This window comes from Hemitrygon akajei, chromosome 29, assembly GCF_048418815.1.
Source record: "Hemitrygon akajei chromosome 29, sHemAka1.3, whole genome shotgun sequence".
In the NCBI taxonomy this organism is placed as follows: domain Eukaryota; kingdom Metazoa; phylum Chordata; class Chondrichthyes; order Myliobatiformes; family Dasyatidae; genus Hemitrygon; species Hemitrygon akajei.
Genome location: NC_133152.1, coordinates 8,147,445 through 8,165,824, shown reverse-complemented (window position 1 = coordinate 8,165,824; position 18,380 = coordinate 8,147,445). Strand labels below are relative to the sequence as shown.

Below are 18,380 nucleotides of genomic sequence, written 5' to 3'. Positions count from 1 at the left end.
ATCAGAAAGTTACAATGACATGATTGTGACACATGACTTGTACTGAGGAATTACTACCCAGTGTTTGATTTGCACGTTGTAGAGGAGATGGTTTTGTATACTAAATTGAATGACAAGCTAGTAAAATACCTTTTCAGCAGAAAGGGCTCACTGGGACTGGATTTTGAGAAGGAGTGGGATGTAAAGGCTAATGTAAATTAGTTTCATTCACCATATTTAATATCTCCTCCTTTGCTTTGTCATTTGTTTATGGATGATTTTATCTTGGGGAAATTATTTTTAAAAGAATTGTCTCAGTACCTCTCTAGTGGGCTGATGGATCCAGATTAGAGCAGGGCACAGTATTGTGTGACAGTTCAAGTTTAAAATAGTTTTGTGGACAATAGTATTTATTATCTTCTGTACCATTTATTGATATCTAAAATAGAACATGATTTCAAAAGTTTTTAAACTACATGGGGATAGTATAGAAACTCAAGCTAAGTACTAAGATCTAATTAATCTATCTGGTCCATGTTCACTTGGATCTTTTTAAACGATATTTACTGATATATCTTGTGATCTCCATATTGTATTTTAGGTACAAAAATCTCAATTTCCAAATATTATTACAGTTCACGTTTCTAATTACAGAATCATTTTTGCTTTTATGCAGGCCACTCTCTTACCCAGTTTGTCAGACACTGTGCAGACCACTTCCTTAACAGTGAGCACAAAGAGATTCGAATGGAAGCAGCTAGAACTTGTTCAAGACTACTTACTCCATCAGTTCATCTTATCAGTGGTCATGGCCATGTTGTCAGTCAGACAGCTGTTCAAGTCGTGGCAGATGTGCTTAGTAAACTCCTTGTTGTAGGAATTACAGATCCAGGTAATTTTTCTGAATTTAGTAGGGATAAGGTCATGTTTAAAGAGTGAAATACAGCGGATTCCATTTAATCAGGGCACATCGGGACGTACTATTGGCAAGAAAAAGTTTGTGAACCCTTTGCAATTACCTTTTTTTCTGCATTAATTACTCATAAAGTGTGCTCTGATCTTAATCTAAGTCACAATAATAGACAAACACAATCTGCCTAAACTAATAACACAAACAATTGTACTACTTGTCAATACAGAGTAATCACAGTACTTAATATTATTTAACAGTATATAAGCAATCACAGTCTAGGGTAAAAAAAAGTGAACCTCTGGGGTGATGCTTTCTACAAAGGCTATTTAGAGTCAGTTGTTCCAACCAATGAGATGAGATTGAAGGTGTGGGTTGTAAAGATGCCCTGCCTGTTAAAAAAATACACATCAAGTCAGGTTACTGACAAAGCCTGCTCTTCTTAAGAAAGATCTGTTTATGTGCACCATTCCTCAATCAAAGCAACTTTCAGAGGATCTTAGAAGAGGAATTGTAGAGATAAGTGAAGCTGGAAAAGGCTACAAAAGCATTTCTAAAGACCTGAGTGTTCATCAGTCCACAGTAAGAGAAGTCATTTACAAATGGAGGGAACTCTGTACTGTTGCTCTTCTCTGTAGGAGTGAGCGTCCTGCAAAGATCACATCAAGAACGCAATGTACAATGCTGAAAGAGGTGAAAAAGAACCCAAGGGTAACAGCAGAAAACGTGCAGAAATTTCTAGAACTTGTGCTAAAGTCTCTGATCATGTGTCCACTATAAGAAAACAACTGAACAAGGATTGTGTTCATGGATGGACACCATGGAGGACACCACTGGTCTCCAAAAAACAGATGAGACAAAAGTTGAACTTTTTGGCAGAAATGCACACCACTGTTTGGAGGAAAAGGGCACTGCACACTATCACCAAAACCTTAGTAAGAAATTATGTATTTAAATGAAATAGGGAACACATCAGAATGCTATCAATACAACTACAGTACTATAAAACCACGTTATTTCTTTATAATTATGATTGGACCAATACACATTCTTTTGATTGACTGTAACTGAAGAGACGCCTAGTGTAGATTATGAACTGCCGTCATACAATGCTATTGACAATTGCATCTTCCAAATCTTCGTTTTCATTGTAACATGCACTAGTGAAGTCATTTCATTTTCACTCCCAGCAATTTCTGGCATCTCCAAGCACGAATGCTTGAAACCTCTGAGCAAAACAGTTCTGAATGGTCTTCCTGTTTATTTCTCACCAGCTATCAATGACAAAAATCATAGCTTTTTGAACACAAGCACATACAACTGTTGCTATTTAAAAACTGTTCGCTCTTAGCACAGTGTAGTTTCTAACGCCCACACAAGTGCATGTGCCTGATGCTATTTAGAAACTGTTCGGCAACAGTCTCCTTCCCCAATTAAGTGGCAGAATGTCGTAAATAAGTGGAGGGAATCCTGATTATTTTCTCGATCAGGTTTTGTTCCTTAAGAGTTGTCCCAAATAAGCTGCTGCCCTGATTAACCAATGGCCCAATTAACCAGAATCCACTGTATTGTTGAACACCTTTTAGACTGAAATCTAACCCTGGTTCCTTTATTTTTGAAAACTTCAGCTGTTGAAGGCTAAGGACTTGTAACTGTAGTTCCTATGGATAATTTATAAAGTAAATCCTGTGCTTTTGTCAAACTAATAAAACATCATTGGGAAAATAAGCATTTATATTAAACAGTGCTGAACTAAAGACTACAGTTTATTTTGAATTTTCTCATCTTGGATTCAGATCTTCTAAAAATCTGTGCTATACTTCCTAGAATTCCGTATATCTCAGTACGAAAAAGCCTCTCTGAAGTTTAACTTTACTAAGTTTTGAGCCTGTAGCCTATTTTGTCACAGTTCAGATTGAAAGAGTTTTGCAAACTTGCCTGTGTTTATGTTCTATATCTTCTGAATCTGGTTAAAAATAGGAAGTAAAATCTGCATGAGGATTTATTTTCTCTAAAAGCTCACCAAAACAATAGGAAGCATTGAACTATTGGATACTGTTCCATTACTTTGGCTAGTGGAATGTTCTGTTTTTAAAATGTAAATGTGAATGTGTTTAGGAAAACACAAATACTCTAGCAAGTACACGAGTAGAATACATATTACAGTTCGATCAGCTGTTCTAAGTTTTGATATTTTATAAATTTATGGAGAAAATCAACTTATCCCTTTTGCTTATTCAGATCCTGATATTCGGTACTGCGTGCTGGCATCATTAGATGAACGTTTTGATGCCCATTTAGCCCAAGCTGAGAATCTGCAAGCTCTTTTCGTGGCACTGAATGATGAAGTCTTTGAAATTCGAGAGCTAGCCATCTGCACGATTGGTAGATTGAGCAGCATGAATCCTGCATTTGTGATGCCTTTTCTTCGCAAAATGCTGATACAGGTGAGAGTTTTAAAAATGATTATTTTCTAGTAGGTATGGATTTCAAACCATGTACACCACTTAATGTACAAACCAAAAATATAATGCCTTAACTGTCAACACGAGGAAATCTGCAGATGCTGGAAATTCAAACAACAACACACACAAAATGCTGGTGGAACACAGCAGGCCAGGCAGCATCTATTGCGAGAAGCGCTGTTGACGTTTCGGGCCGAGACCCTTCGTCAGGACTAACCGAAAGGAAAGATAGAAAGGAAAGATTGCCTTAACTGTGAACACTTATCTCTGTCAGTACTATGTCCAGTAAGGCAAAACTTTTGACATAACATGTTTTACTTGTCTTTTTCCCCAAAAATTTTCATAGCAAACTTCATTTGTGCATATGCCATATGCATGCAAAAGGGAACTGTATTAAACTGAGAGAATCTCGCTTCAGAAGTCTGGAAGATAATGGAAGGGAGAAATGATTAGAGGGTTTAAAAAGTACGGTAGAAGGAGATAATTAAAAGGGAAGAATGCTCATATAGATTATAACCACTGGCTCAAAGCAGCTGTATTGAATAGAGTAGCTCTGCTGTAAGTTCTATGTAGTTCTCAAAATTCAATATGAAAAAAATCCAGAGAAATTCGTAGCGGGCCCTCCAACATCAAAATAAAAAAGTACACTGTAGGATTAAGATTTTTGGTGGATCAACTCCATGATATTTATTCTTTATTTTAGCAAATAGATCTGCAAATTGTTATTTTGCCCATTTGATTCCATTATATGTTATTCAATATCTCTCAGTATAATTCCTACCTCAACCACAAATCATGAAGTGCATTCCATGTCCTTCCAACAATTGTGTCACCAAGTAGCTCCATAAGTAATTATTGTTTTTAACCTTGTTAAACAGCCCTGAAAATATTACAAATATGCTGTTTCCATATACTCTATCCATAGTTTTCATTTTTAATGTATCATCCATTGAGAGTAGGGGAGATTTTTCCATTGAGAGTAGGGGAGATTCAAACAAAAGGACATGAGTTGAGAGTTAAGGGGCAAAAGTTTAGGGGTAACACGAGGGGGAACTTCTTTACTCAGAGAGTGGTAGCTGTGTGGAACAAGCTTCTGGTAGAAGTGGTAGAGGCAGGTTTGATTTTGTCATTTAAAAAAAAATTAGATAGGTATATGGACAGGAAAGGAATGGAGGGTTATGGACTGAGTGCAGGTCGGTGGGACTAGGTGAGAGTAAGCGTTCGGCACGGACTAGGAGGGCCGGAATGGCCTGTTTTCATACTGTAATTGTTACATGGTTATATCTATAAATGACATTGTCACTTTTTGTATATTTCACTTTGATTTTCTCATAGCAGTTGGAACTTTGGAGAATTTGTTTCCTGTCTGTCAATCTCAAAGTTCTCCCTATATTGCACAGTTCAATATTATATTTGCTTCTCTAACTGATATTTTAAGATCTAGTGTGGGATAATTACTATTCTGAAGGGAAAAAAGGATGTGCCAGGTCACTGAAATAAAATTGAAATCAGAATCAGGTTTATTATCATATGCCATGAAATTGTTTTTTGTGGCAGCAATGCAGTGCAAGACTTAAAATTATTATAAATTACAAGAAGTACTAAAATAGTAGAATAGTGTGGCAGTATTCATAGGTTCATGGACCATTTAGAAATCTATGCCAGAGGGAAGAAGCTATTCCTAAAATGTTGAGTGTGTGTCTTCAGTTTCCTGTACCTCCTCCTTGATAGTAGGAATGAGAAGAGGGCATGCTCCCAATGCTAAGGATCCTTAATGATGGATGCAACCTACTTGAGGCAGCAATCCACACAGCATCTATGGAGAACAAAATAATAATTTTTCTCTCTTTGCACGTTTCCTGACTCTAGTATGTCTAGCACTTTATATTTATCTCATCATTATCTTTTAGCTTTTAACTTTTCTATATTGTTATAAAGACCAGAGTTTCATTGTATCCCATCTACCTAAGGTGCAGCCTTTAATGTATCACAAACGCTACTCGCAGATCCCTTTGCATTTATGGATCACTGATTTGACTTCCATTCAATGCATTGTTAAGTTTGTTTTAAATCAGGATGTGTGACATCACACTTATGGAGTTAATTTTCATTCTCCATCTTTCCTTCCCTTTCTCCTAAACAACAAAAATCGCCTTGCAGTGTCTTGGTGCTCTAGTTACACATATTTTGGTTTCACTTCTCCATTTATGCATTACTTCCTTAATGTCTATATTACCACCACACTGAACAGAAAGAAACATTTAAGGGAGAAGAGACAGATTAATATTTTTGGTATAGACTTATATTCTTCGTCTTTTTAGATGCCAGCAGACCTGGATGTTACGTGCATGGTTTACTGCTTATTTTAATATACTCAAGGAGATTATATATTTTGCCAGTAGGTGGTGTATGTGAGTGGCTTTGGTGTTTATTTTGAGCGAATGGTTCAGTGATCAATGATTCTACACAGTTGCATCCTTTAGATTTTTGAGATGTAGATGATTTGGGAGAGGGGAAAATAATGATAAATCTTACTAGGTGGCTACTAAGCATGAATAATATGTCAAATTTATTTAATTATAATTGGCTGAAAGAGTAGTTGTACAATTTTTTTTTTGATTGTGTACATTGCAGAAAATCATTCTTGTGAGGGATTAATAACATCTTGTTTCTCTCCCAACTAGTTGAAATGGCCCTGTCTTGATTAGTGTGTTTCTGCCCCATCGCCAAAAGATGCTGCTGGTTCTGGCTCTTGGAAAATGAAGTTGACCAACTGTGGGTAGAGAAACATGGGAGTGGTCGTACATCAAAAATATTTTGATTAATAATGGAGAAAGTGCAAATAGACTTATAAAACTGAAATCTTAGATAAATTGACGAAAGGTGATCTCGCCTAGGTAAATTGAAAACAAAGATTGACAGGTAAAACTAATATGTCATTGGATTGACTTTAAAAGGAGCTTGTGTGGGTACAGTGTAGTGGGAAAAGATCAGGCAATCAAAGTCTGAACCCTGTGCAATGAAAGAGAGAGTGGATCAAGTAGTGAACGGGCGTGCATGGTTTGTAGGTTGCTGAGTCCTGCACTCACTCAGAGCAGAAGAGGGTCGTTCAGCCTAACTCATCCATGCCTATTGGGTTGCCCGTCTGAACTAATCCCATTCTCTTACATTTAGCTCTTACTTCTCACACCTTAACCTTTCAGCTAATTTTAACCCCTCCCCCCCACCCTAGGAAAAACACAAATGATCCACCTTCTCAAAGTAGAGAAGTTTACCTGACAGCTAACATAAAAGGAAACGTAAAGTATTCTGTGAATAAGAGGAGGAATGAAGATGATCTATTCAAAAATGCAGAGAGTATAGTTAAAATAATTGGTAAACACTTTTCTTAAAAACCAAGGAATACCACGCTGCCAAGTAAAAGAGATAGGAATAATAATGAGGTACAAGAAAGGCTCTCTGCTTGGAGAAGGTAAATAATTCAAATGGATGCATCTGTGGTTTCTTAAAAGTCTGTGGGTAGAATTTACTGAAAAATTGATTATTATAATTTAGTAGTGGAGGTACTAGACTTGCAGAATAGCAGATTACATTTTAATTGCAGTGCTGTTGTTTAGACCATAAAACTATAAGACATTGGAGCAGAATAAGGCCATTTGTAACCCATTGAGTCTGCTCCACCATTCAATCATGGCTGATCATTTTATTTTATCGTCTTAGTTAGCCCACTCCCCGGCCTTTTTCCCATTACCTTTGATGCCATGACTAATCAAGAACCTGCCAAGCTCTGCCTTAAGTACACCCAATGACCTGGCCTCCACAGCTGCTTGGGGTAATAAATTCCACAAATTCACCACGCTCTGGCTAAAGAAATTTCTCTGTATCTTTGTTTTAAATGGACTGCCCTCTATCATGAGGCTGTGCCCTGTGTCCTAGACTCTCCCACCATGGGAAATAATTTTTTCCACATCTGCGCTGTCTTGGACTTTTAACATTCAAAAGGTTTCAATGTGATCCCATCTCATCCTTCTGTGTTCCAGCAAGTACAGACCCAGAGCTATCAAACGTTCCTCGTATGATAACCCTTTCATTCCCAGAATTATCCTTCTGAACTTCCTCTGAACCTCTCCAATGACAGCACATCTTTTCTTAGATGAGGAACTCAAACTGTGAGCCTTCACCAGTGCCTTATAAAGCCTCAGCATCATATTCCCTGCTCTTGTATTCTAGACCTCTTGAAATGAATGCTAATGTTGCATTTGCCTTCGTCACCACCGGCTCTACCTGCAAGTTAACCTTTAGGGTGTTCTGCACAAGGACCCTCAAGTCCTTTTGCATCTCAGATTTTTGGATTTTCTTCCTGTTTAGAAAATAGTCTGCACATTTATTTCTACTACCGAAGTGCATGACCATGTATTTTTCAACATTCCATTTCATTTGCCACTGTCTTGCCCATTCTCTTAATCTGTCTAAGTTCTTCTACAGCCACCTGTTTCCTCAACTACCTGCCCCTCCACCAATCTTTGTATCATCTGCAAACTTGACAACAAAGCCATCTATTCCATCATCTAAATCATTGAAAAATCTAAATCATTAAAAGAAGCTGGCCCAACACTGACCCCTGTGGAACACCATCAGTCACTGACAGCCAAACAGAAAAGGATCCTTTTATTCTCAGTAGCTGCCTCCTACCAATCAGCCAGTGGGGGTTGTTGGAGAAGGAGGTAGTTAGGTTGATGCGGATAACCTCTCTCCTCAATCTCAAATCATCTTGTTCTGATAAAGGCTCAGTGCACTCAATAAGATCATCAAATATTAATAATCTTAAAAGATTAGAGAGAAGATTTACAAGGATGTTACCGGCTTTTGGGTACTTGGGTTAGATTTGAACTTCATTCTCTTGAGCTCAGGAGAATGAAGAGAGATCTTATCGAGCAGGGTTCCCAACCTTTTTTATACCATGGACCCCTACCATTAACTTGAGGGGTTTGTGGACTTGATGTTGAGAACCCCTGTTTCAGAGGTGTACAATGTTAGGAAGTGTATAAACTTTCTCTTCTGGTTGTGTAAAACTAGACTTGGAGATCATAGCTTTAGGGTGAACGGTGAATAATTTAAGGGGAATATGTGTGGGCTGACATTAAGTGTTATTTCAATAGTATAAGAGGGATGTCAGGGTGAGAGTGGGGTGGAGAATTAGTGGCTAGATGTATGGAAACTTGGGATTGCTGTTGTGAAGAACAAATGTTACTGCAGAGCAGCACACCATGTCAGCGTGTGTGACCACTAAGTTGGAAGAAAGGCAAGTGGCATAAATGTTTGCAAACTTCAACAGCTCTTGAATTCTAGTCACTTTTTCCCTTTCACTGATGTCTGGCTGGACTCTGGCCTTGGCTCTACCCCTCGATATGATTTCACTCTCTGTTCTAGTCTTCCCCTCTGATGCTGAATGATTAGCCATTAGCACAGGCCTTAGCTTCATTCCCCAACACCACTAGTTTAATAAATTTCAAACCCACCATGATGCCTTCCCCTCTGTGCTCAACATTTGGCCGGGAGTCTTGATTCCAGACTGTTCCATCTCTAAACTTCTTGACCCAACTGAACACATCTCCTCAGCCTTTCAGGAGGAAGCAATGTGTTATTTATGGCCTCTCCCTCCTCCCACATTGGGCAAACACCATTCCTAGCACAAGCAGTCATCAGCCTTTCAGTCTCAGCTGAGGATGGACCCTAAGGATCCCTGGGTACAACCTTCAGCCTTTTGGGTTAACTGCAGATTTGGTGGGAAACAGAAGAAAAAAATGCAATTACAAAATTACTTCCTACTGTTAAGTTAAACCTCAGCCATTGCTGGATTCTGCCTCCTGTGCACGCACTGTAAATATTGGGGCCTCTGTCAAATGCAAAAAGAGAGCAAAAAGCAGAGTGGAGGTATTTAGTCTGTGAAAGGAAATAAGTTGGAACATGCTATTTCCTTTAAAGTCTCCAGGTTGGAGACTGGAAGGCTTTTAATAAATTGAAATTCAACTGTAAGACACTGTTGCAAGCTAAATAGTTACACAGTTAAGGTCTCTCTTAGGCTTGCCCCTGGAGGAAATGAAATCATTTTCTAAATTGTCTGGTGACCCTTTCAGTGGAAATTCAGAACAGATGCCAAAACTTTGATGGGTATTGGTCTTGTTTTATACAGATTTTGTATTCTTATTTTCCACGAGTACCACTCTGATGTCTGGAGGTTTGCCCAACAGAGGGCAAGTCTCCTGAAATTTCATTCAAAGTAGTTAGTGCTAAAAGCCAAACAGAACAATTGGATGTATTGTAAATCAATTCATTTTGTTTAGAAATTTATATATAGTAAATAAAAATAAAAGTTGAACTTTTATTAGCGTTCGACTACATAAAAAGTATTAGTTGAGTGTGTATCTATTACTGTCTGATCTGGTAACTATCTTCCTTTACCAACACTGTTTAATGTTGCTGTATTTACATGCTGCAAAATAATTTTTTTTGCAGATTTTAGACTGTTTATCAGAAAATATAGAGCAGTTGAAATTTTAAGTCTGGAAATCGTAATATTTTAAATCTTAGCTGTCTAGAAAGCAAGCCAACTGTTCTATAGGGATTCAGTGATACTGATTTACCACACGTTTTGTGATGCACAACCAGATTGTTCTGAGCTATAGGAGGTCTATTGTTGTTGTTGTGTTTTTCTCTTGCGATTTAATTGTAACACTTTAATTTTGAATCAAGAGAGTCTTTACAGTAGTTGCCTGTATTATTTCCCCCATTTTCCTGGAGAAATTTTTACTACACAACCATTACTTTGCAAAGCATTGGAAAATTACCAAATTATTGCATTACCAAAATCTGGGAAAGAATTTACAGGCTTCTTCTATAGTATGTTGCTATGCACTTTTCCCCCAGTTCTATATGGAATATGGACTTATTTTTCTGACTTCAATTAAACTATATTTATGTGTATCAGTTAAATAATTAAATTAATTAACAACAAAGGGTGAGCAGTCAGAAGCAAGAGAGCTGGGGTTAGTAACTGAAAAGCATATAGTGATAGTAACTAACGATCAGACAATTTCTGTTATCCAACTGGAAATACACTGTTTAAACAATGATATGAATAGAACTAGCTTTTCATGCTATGATAATATCTAAAACCTACTGCAACAGCATCTCAAGCAAGAATGTATTCCTTCAAGTTATTAAAAAATAAGAACAGAAAATACTGAAAACATTCAACAATTTAAACAGCATCAGTGAGGAGAGAAATATTTTTAGGTCAAGAACCGTTCGTAAAAGCTGGGAATGGCTATCAAACTGAAACATTTTTCACAGATGTTATCTAACCTGTTGAGATTTCCTAGTATTATTTTTATTTGTACTTATTTTGGAATTTCAGAATCTTCAGAATGTTGACTTGCAGTTGAGCAATACAGCCTTAGAATTTGCATCTTATGCTTAACTGCAAATCTATGATGAAAATCACTGACACAAGAGATTCTGTAGATGCTGGAAATCCAGAGTAACAAACCGAAATGCTGGCAGTATCGACAGAGAGGAATAAATGATCTACGTTTCAGGTCAAAATCCTTCATCAGCACCAAAGTGACTTGGTGGTCCTGACAAAGGGGCTCAGGCTACGTCCACACTACACCGGATAAATCCTTTCCTCTTTGTTTTTACCCTTTGTCCACACTAAAATGGCGTTTTCGTCCCCTGAAACTGGAGATTTTCAGAAACGCTCTCCAGGGTGTGTAATTTAGAAGACGCCACTTGGCCGGAGCAGTGTGGACGGGGTAACCAGAGAAATCTAAAAGTGCTGTCATGACTTGCTGGAACAGATGGTGACGACAGCGCGTCATTTCATTGTTTTCTTGAACGCAACCTAACAATTTCAGAACAGTCGGCAACGAGACTAAAGCCAGAAGAGTTACAAATGTACTCACCAAATACTTTGACCCATAACTTACTAAATAAATAAGTATACTCACTTTGCCCTGTTTTCTGTCCTTGCTTGTATGAAGGTGATTCACCTATTTATGCAAGTACTTCTCTGACAATAGATGTATTACAGCCTAATGTAACATTGTATGGAAATACAAGATAATACTGATGCAGACATGGTTTATACATTTAACAAGGGGCTTTATTAATGCAACAGAGTTCATCAGTTTTTCAATGTTCGTCATCAGCCGGGTCATACTGTCCATGAACTCCCTGTCGGTTGCCTCTATACACTCCAGTATTTGTTTTTTTTTAGTTTTAAGTCCTGCGCAAGAGCCAACAGCTGTCTAGTCTATAACTGGACAAACACACACCACTCTTTCACGGCAAGATTCAACACCAAACATGTCACTTGTTTTTTGTAGATGTGTCCTGCGCATGCGCAGTATGAGGAGATCCACCGAAATATCAGTTTCAATGTGAACAGAGATATTTTCAGAAACACTTAGTGTGAACGCCTATCATTTTTACGCGAAACTTGCGTTTTCAAAATTATCCGGTCTACTGTGGACGTAGCCTCAGTCTGAAATGTTGACTGTTTGTTCCTCTCCATCGATACTGTCTGACCTGCTGAGTTCCTCTAGCATTTTGTATGTTAATATAAGTCACTACTTGCTCTGGCCTGATCTGCTAAGTCAACATGCTTGCAAGCTGATCTTCAGAATATAAGAAACTGTAGTCTTTTCAGTCCTAGGAACATACTTTGCTGTTCAAGACCATGACTGTTCCTCCACCTCAGTAACATTTTCTCATCTTATCCCAGTTTCCCTGATTCCTTTAATATCCAGAAATCTATTCATCTCTACTTTAAAGGCTGAGATTAACATAATTAACACAATTAAAGGCTGAGCTTCCACTCTCCTCTGAGGAAGGATTCCTTAGATTCACCATCCTCTGAGTGAAGTTTTACCTGCGTGTGACAAAACATTTAATACTTTCAGTTATATTTCTAGTAACCTAACATTGTAAAACATACATTTACTTGCATCTGATTAGGATTGTCGTTTTTGCAAGTTTACAATATAAAGACATCATTAGTATGTACTTCAATATTAAAATAACTGACAAACATGAGGGTATGTGGCTTGATAGCCATGATTATCCAAACTTTTGTTTAGTATTAGGAGGCTTATTAGAACTGCTGATTGATCTTCACGCCTCCAGTTTGCTTATGATTGTACCACTGGATCATACTCAATATGTATGAACCAAATTTATAATTTGTTGCCATATCTGTCAACAGGGGACAAAAACACAGCTGGAATACTGATATCTCATATTGACATTGAAATTTATTTATCACTCAATACACCTCTAAGCATACCATCACCAGTACTTTACAGTTGCTATTACCCAAACTCTCATTTATGTTCGCAATCATCACTTTCACATGCCAGTTTGGTGTGTTCAGTCTTGCAGGGACTAAATTATTTGTATATTATGGTTATGCATGGAAAAACGGTGATTTTTGCTTTGCTTAAGGCACATTGGTTAACGGAAGCATTGCTTTCAGTGTTGAGGCTTTGCAGTAGACTTGTATTTACTCAACCCCACTATCTTCACATATGGAACCCTCAGGTATAGAACAGTGGGAGAATCTTCTTGGCATTATTTGGGTCGTTTGTTTGCACCCTTTGTGCTTTAGATGTCATTTTAATCTTCATAATCTTAGGTTGCCTCAGATGCTTTCCAAATGAAAATATGATGTCTTATATAAATCAGTCACCAAAATTATACGTAAGTTATCTTTGTCTGTTTGTATTTTCTTTGTTATTCATAGATTTTAACGGAACTGGAGCATAGTGGAGTCGGCCGAAACAAAGAACAAAGTGCCCGAATGTTAGGCCACCTGGTTTCAAATGCTCCTCGCCTTATCCGGCCATATATGGAGCCTATTCTCAAGGTGTGTGAGAACAAATGTAGTTTCCTTCAATGGTTATTAGTATAAGAAAGTAAAACTACCATTCATGCAAACGTTGTATTTCTACATTTTGGGTAGAAAATGCTGTATGTATATTTACTCTAAAAGACTTTATATTTATTCTCAGGCTTTGATCTTAAAATTGAAGGATCATGATCAGAACCCTGGAGTTATTGTTAGTGTCCTTGCTACAATTGGAGAACTGGCCCAGGTAAAGTTATTATGATTATTTCTCTGTAAAAGGGGTTGTGGCATTTATAGATCAAATATTTAAGTGCAAAATGTGTAACCCAATGCTGTTAGAACTCATTTGAATTCAATAGACTATATTAAGGAGAACTATAGTAATTGTGACGCATCTTTATTTAAGAAGGGCAGCATGGCTAAGTCAGGTAACTACACAGGCTAGTGACCCTTGTGACAGTGGAAAGTGGTGGAGTTTATGCTGGAAAGACAGGAACAATGTGGATAGTTGCCCCACACAAAATGGTTTTGTGTGGGGCAAAATTCTGTTTTAATATTTTTAAAGAGGAAATGAAAGAGATTGATGATAGCAGTGTGGTAGATGTAGTCTCAATGGACTTTAGTAAGACATTTGACAAGGATATGTATAGTGGGCTGGTCCACAAAGTTTAGTATCGTAAAATCCAAGGTGAGCTGATTAATTGGATCCAAAATTAGTTTGACAGAGAGGGAGGGCTCTTTCTGATTGGAAGTCTTGGCAGTAGGATACACAGAGATCAGTATTTATTCAAATGTCAAAGTAAATGTATTATCAAAGTGCATAAATATCTCCATTTGCAATTCTGAATTTGTTTTCTTGCGAGCGTACTCAATAAATCCAAAACACAATAGAATCAATGAAAGTTCGCACCCAACAGGACGGACAAACAATCACTGTGCAAAAGACAGCAAACTGCAAATACAAAAAAAGAAGAAATAATAATAAATAAGCAACAAATATTAAAAACATGAAATGAAGAGTCCTTGAATATGAGTTTGGTTCAAGAGCCTGATGGCTGAAGGGTTATAAATGTTCCTGAACCTAGTGGTGTGGGTCCTGAGGCTCTGTGCCTTTTTCCTGATTGCAGCAGTGAGAAGAAAGCATGACCTGGGTGGTGGGGTCCTTGATGGATGCTGCTTTTCTGTGACAGCCCGTATAGAGTGCTCAATGATGGGTAAGGCTTTGATGTACTGAGCCTTACTCACTACTTTTTGTGGACTTTTCTGTACAAGGGCATTGGTGTTCCCATTCCAGGCTGTCATGCAACCAGGCAATATACTCTCCACCACACCTGTAGAAGTTTGTCAAGGTTTTAGATGTCATGCTGAATTTTCACAAACATCTAGGGAAGTAGAGGCACTGCCATGCTTTTTTTGTCAGTGCACTAATGTGCTAGGCCCAGGACAGATCCTTTGAAATTACAACACCAAGGAATTTCCTATTTTTGATATAAACTACTGACTTAGATGTAAATGTAGGAAGTATAAGCATTAACTATGTGGCTGGCAAAATTTGTTGGTGTTGTGAATAGTGAGATAGCTTGTGTATAGTATATAGATTAGAAATAAAATTCGGCTGAGCAAAGGCACTTAGAATTTAGTTTCAACAAGTTCAAGGTCATATATTTTTAAAGTGAAGATGGGCACCATAAATGGTAGACCACAAAGAAATGGAGGATCTTATCTAAGTTCACAGTTTCCTGAAAGTAGTAACACAGCTTGGGAACACAAACACGAGGAGATCTGCAGATGCTAGAAATTCAAGCAACATGCCCGAAACATCGACAGTGCTTCTTCCTATAGATGCTGCCTGGCCTGCTGCGTTCCACCAGCATTTTTGTGCGTTACACAGTTTGAGAATGTGATTTAGGGTGTTTTCGTTCAGAGGTCAAGGCAATGTTATACAACATTGTTCAAGCTGTACTGTATGTGGTTCTCATTGCCACACTATATGAAGGATGTGATTGCTCTGAAAAGAATGCAGAGGAGGTTGCCAAGACTGAATCAGGTTTATTATCGCTGGCATGTGACGTGAAATTTGTTAACTTTGCAGCAGCAGCAGTTCAATGCAATACATAATCTAGCAGAGAGAGAGAGGGAGAGAAAAAAATAATAAATAAATAAATCAATTTCTGTAGTTAATTATGTTAGGAGATGGGGTAGAAAGGAAAGTGCTTTTCACTTCTCATCATTCTGTCCATTGGATGAATGCACTTTGATTATTATGCACTTGCCATTTGGGTTGTTACTATCTATTTTATACAGCTTCCATATAATTAAATCTCATTTCTGCATCTTCTGTTCTAAAGTAAAGAAAGGCAGCTTGTCAAATTTTTCCTGTAAGCTAATGTTTTCCATTCCTGCGAACCTCTAAATGTCTGTAATATCTGTCGTGCATTCTCTTCCTTCCTCGAACTGTGGAGATAAAAACCTGACATAGCAATTGAATATGGCCTAGTTTATATTTTGTGCAGTTTCAGCATAATCTTCGTGTTCTTATTGGGTATTAAAGGAATGTAATTGATATTAAATCAGAAAAAGCACAAGTGCCATGTAAGGTGAAAGAAATGGGCTTAATGTTCAAATTCAAATTTATTGTTGTCAAAATCATTGAAACACAAAGTGTAAATACCATGAAAATTACCCTTTTGCAGGAGCAGCATTGTACATTACAAAATGAGGAAACATAAACTTAAATTATGTGTCTCAGGTCAATGGCACTTTCTGTATGAAGATTACTACCATGACACAGAAACCTGTCCTTATTTATTACGTAAGCCTTGTTAACCACCATGCCTCTCTGTCCTGTTGCCTTCTGACATCTATAAACATAAATGTTCTGCCACTTCTGTTTTTCCACAGTACCATGCCACCTTGTTCATATTGCCTTTCCCAAATAGTTTTAAGGATGGAATTTTGTCGTTTTTCTTTCCATCTGACCAGGCCATATTGCATTGATATCTTACTGTGGTCTTTAGTTTTCTCCTTCATTGTCATCTATACTGCTGATAGCTCATTCATCTACAGACTTTCTAATCAGCCACCTTAAGTTGATTCTATTAATATAGACCGTAATCAGCAAAAGACTCTGAACTGATCCCACAGGTTTCAGCTCTCCGGTCAAAAATTGTATGTATTTCCTGCTGTTGCACTAGTTCTGAATCCACTCTGCCACTCTCCCTTGGGCTTTTATTTTTCTGGCTTGTTGGCCATCCAGATTTTTTTTCATCTGTAGTTCAGCATTTATGGGTTTTATATCTGATCCTCTGCTAGGTCTAAACCCTAGTTTGACCAAGATCTGAAACCCCATTGATTTCAAATGGCAAATGAGATTAGTGTAGATGGGCACAAAGACATGGATGTGGAGAGCTGACGGGTCTCTTTCTGTGCTAGGTGATTCCATTGTTATGACAATGACTAATTATTTCATTTGTTAATGTTAATTAGCAGCTTTTATTCAAAGTGACAGAAAGTAAAGGAGTAATGGATGTTTTTGTATCTAGAAAGCAATTCCATCCTTTTTAAAAGAGGTCCCTTTTTTATGTTGATTTAGACAAACGTAGGGAGCATAATTTAAAAAAAGCTTTCAGATAATGGAAATGTAGGGGATGTAGTTGAACAGGGTAACTTTAAACTGCTGGAGGATGCAGTTGGAATAATAGAAAACTAGCTGCACAGGTAGAGACCAAGTGCCCACTGTGTCTGTGTCAAGTGACAAGAAACTACCAGCTACCGGGTTGGTGGCCCTGCAGGACGTGGCTCTTTAAGTACACAACAAAGTGTTTTTAAAGTATGATAAAGATGTCTGCTTCTGTCAGCCTTTTTAAATAAATCCCAGATCACAACCACCCTCTAGCTGAAAAACCCTTTCCTCATCTGGGCTTAGAGTTGTGTTTCTTCTGGGACAGAGGGGGTGTGGGAGAAGTAATTGGGATGTACGGTATTTGTTAATTTAGAGACGAGGAGTCATAGAACACCAAAGCACCCAAACTCTTCCAGTCCATTAATTGTCCGTCCCCTCATTAATTGCACCCAAATCTATTATTATTGTCTATTATTTATTGTAATGCCTGCACTGTTTTGTGCACTTTATGCAGTCCTGCATAGGTCTGTAGTCTAGTGTTTCTTCTTTTCTGTGTTGTTTTCACGTAGTTCAGTGTAGTTTTTGTACTGTTTCATGTAACACATGGTCCTGAAAAACGTTGTCTCGTTTTTACTGTGTACTGTACCAGCAGTTATGGTCGAAATGACAATAAAAGTGACTTGACTTGACTTGAAAACGTGGACCAGCACACCCCTCCCATACATGTAATATCCAAATTTCTCTTAAGTGTTAAAATAGAATCCGGATCCAACTGCTTCTGCTGGCAGCTCATTCCACATGTTCACTGTCCTCTGAGTGAAGAAGTCCCTCTTCATATTCCTCATAAGTATTTCACCTTTCACCCATAACCCATGACCTCTAGTTCTAGTCTCACCCAATCTCAGTGAAAAAAGCCTGTTTGCATTTGCCTTATCTATACCCCTCATAATTTTCCCAAATTTCTCCTCATTCTCCTACACTCTAGGAATAAAATCCTAACGTATTCGCCCTTATCCTATACTTCACATCTTCAATTCAATGGTAATAGTATTGTAAATTTTCTTTGCACTTTTTCAATCTTTTTGACATCTTTCCTGTAGATGGGTGACCAAAAATATACACAGTACTCTACATTGGGCCTCACCAATGTCTTATACAACTTCAACATGTGGTGATACCCTTACTCCTGTACTCAATACTTTGAAGGCCAATGTGCCAAAAGCTTTATTTATGACTTTACCTATGTGTGACACTACTTTCTAGAGATCTGTATTCTCAAATCCTTCTGTTCCACCACACCGAGTGCCCTACCTCTCACTGTGTTGGTCCTACTGTGGTTTGACTGCCCAAGGTGCAACACCTCACACTTGTCTGCATTAAATTTCAGCTGCTATTTACTAGCCCAATTTTCCAATGGTGTCAGACTCCTTTGCAAGTTTTGATAGCTTTTCTTGCTGTCCACTATGCCTCCAGTTTTGGTGTTATTTGGAAATTTGC

The 18,380-nt window shown here is 37.9% G+C and overlaps 1 protein-coding gene across 3 annotated transcripts in view; it reads left to right on the top strand.

Moving 5' to 3' along the window:
* mtor (mechanistic target of rapamycin kinase) overlaps positions 1–18,380 on the top strand; it is a 319,886-nt gene that overhangs the window by 61,678 nt on the left and 239,828 nt on the right. For all 3 annotated transcript variants that reach the window (XM_073031667.1, XM_073031668.1, XM_073031666.1), the window contains exons 12-15: positions 656–871; positions 3,131–3,336; positions 13,157–13,279; positions 13,425–13,508. In XM_073031667.1, coding sequence (XP_072887768.1) covers positions 656–871; positions 3,131–3,336; positions 13,157–13,279; positions 13,425–13,508 — 629 coding nt within the window. The remainder of the gene's footprint in view (positions 1–655; positions 872–3,130; positions 3,337–13,156; positions 13,280–13,424; positions 13,509–18,380) is intronic.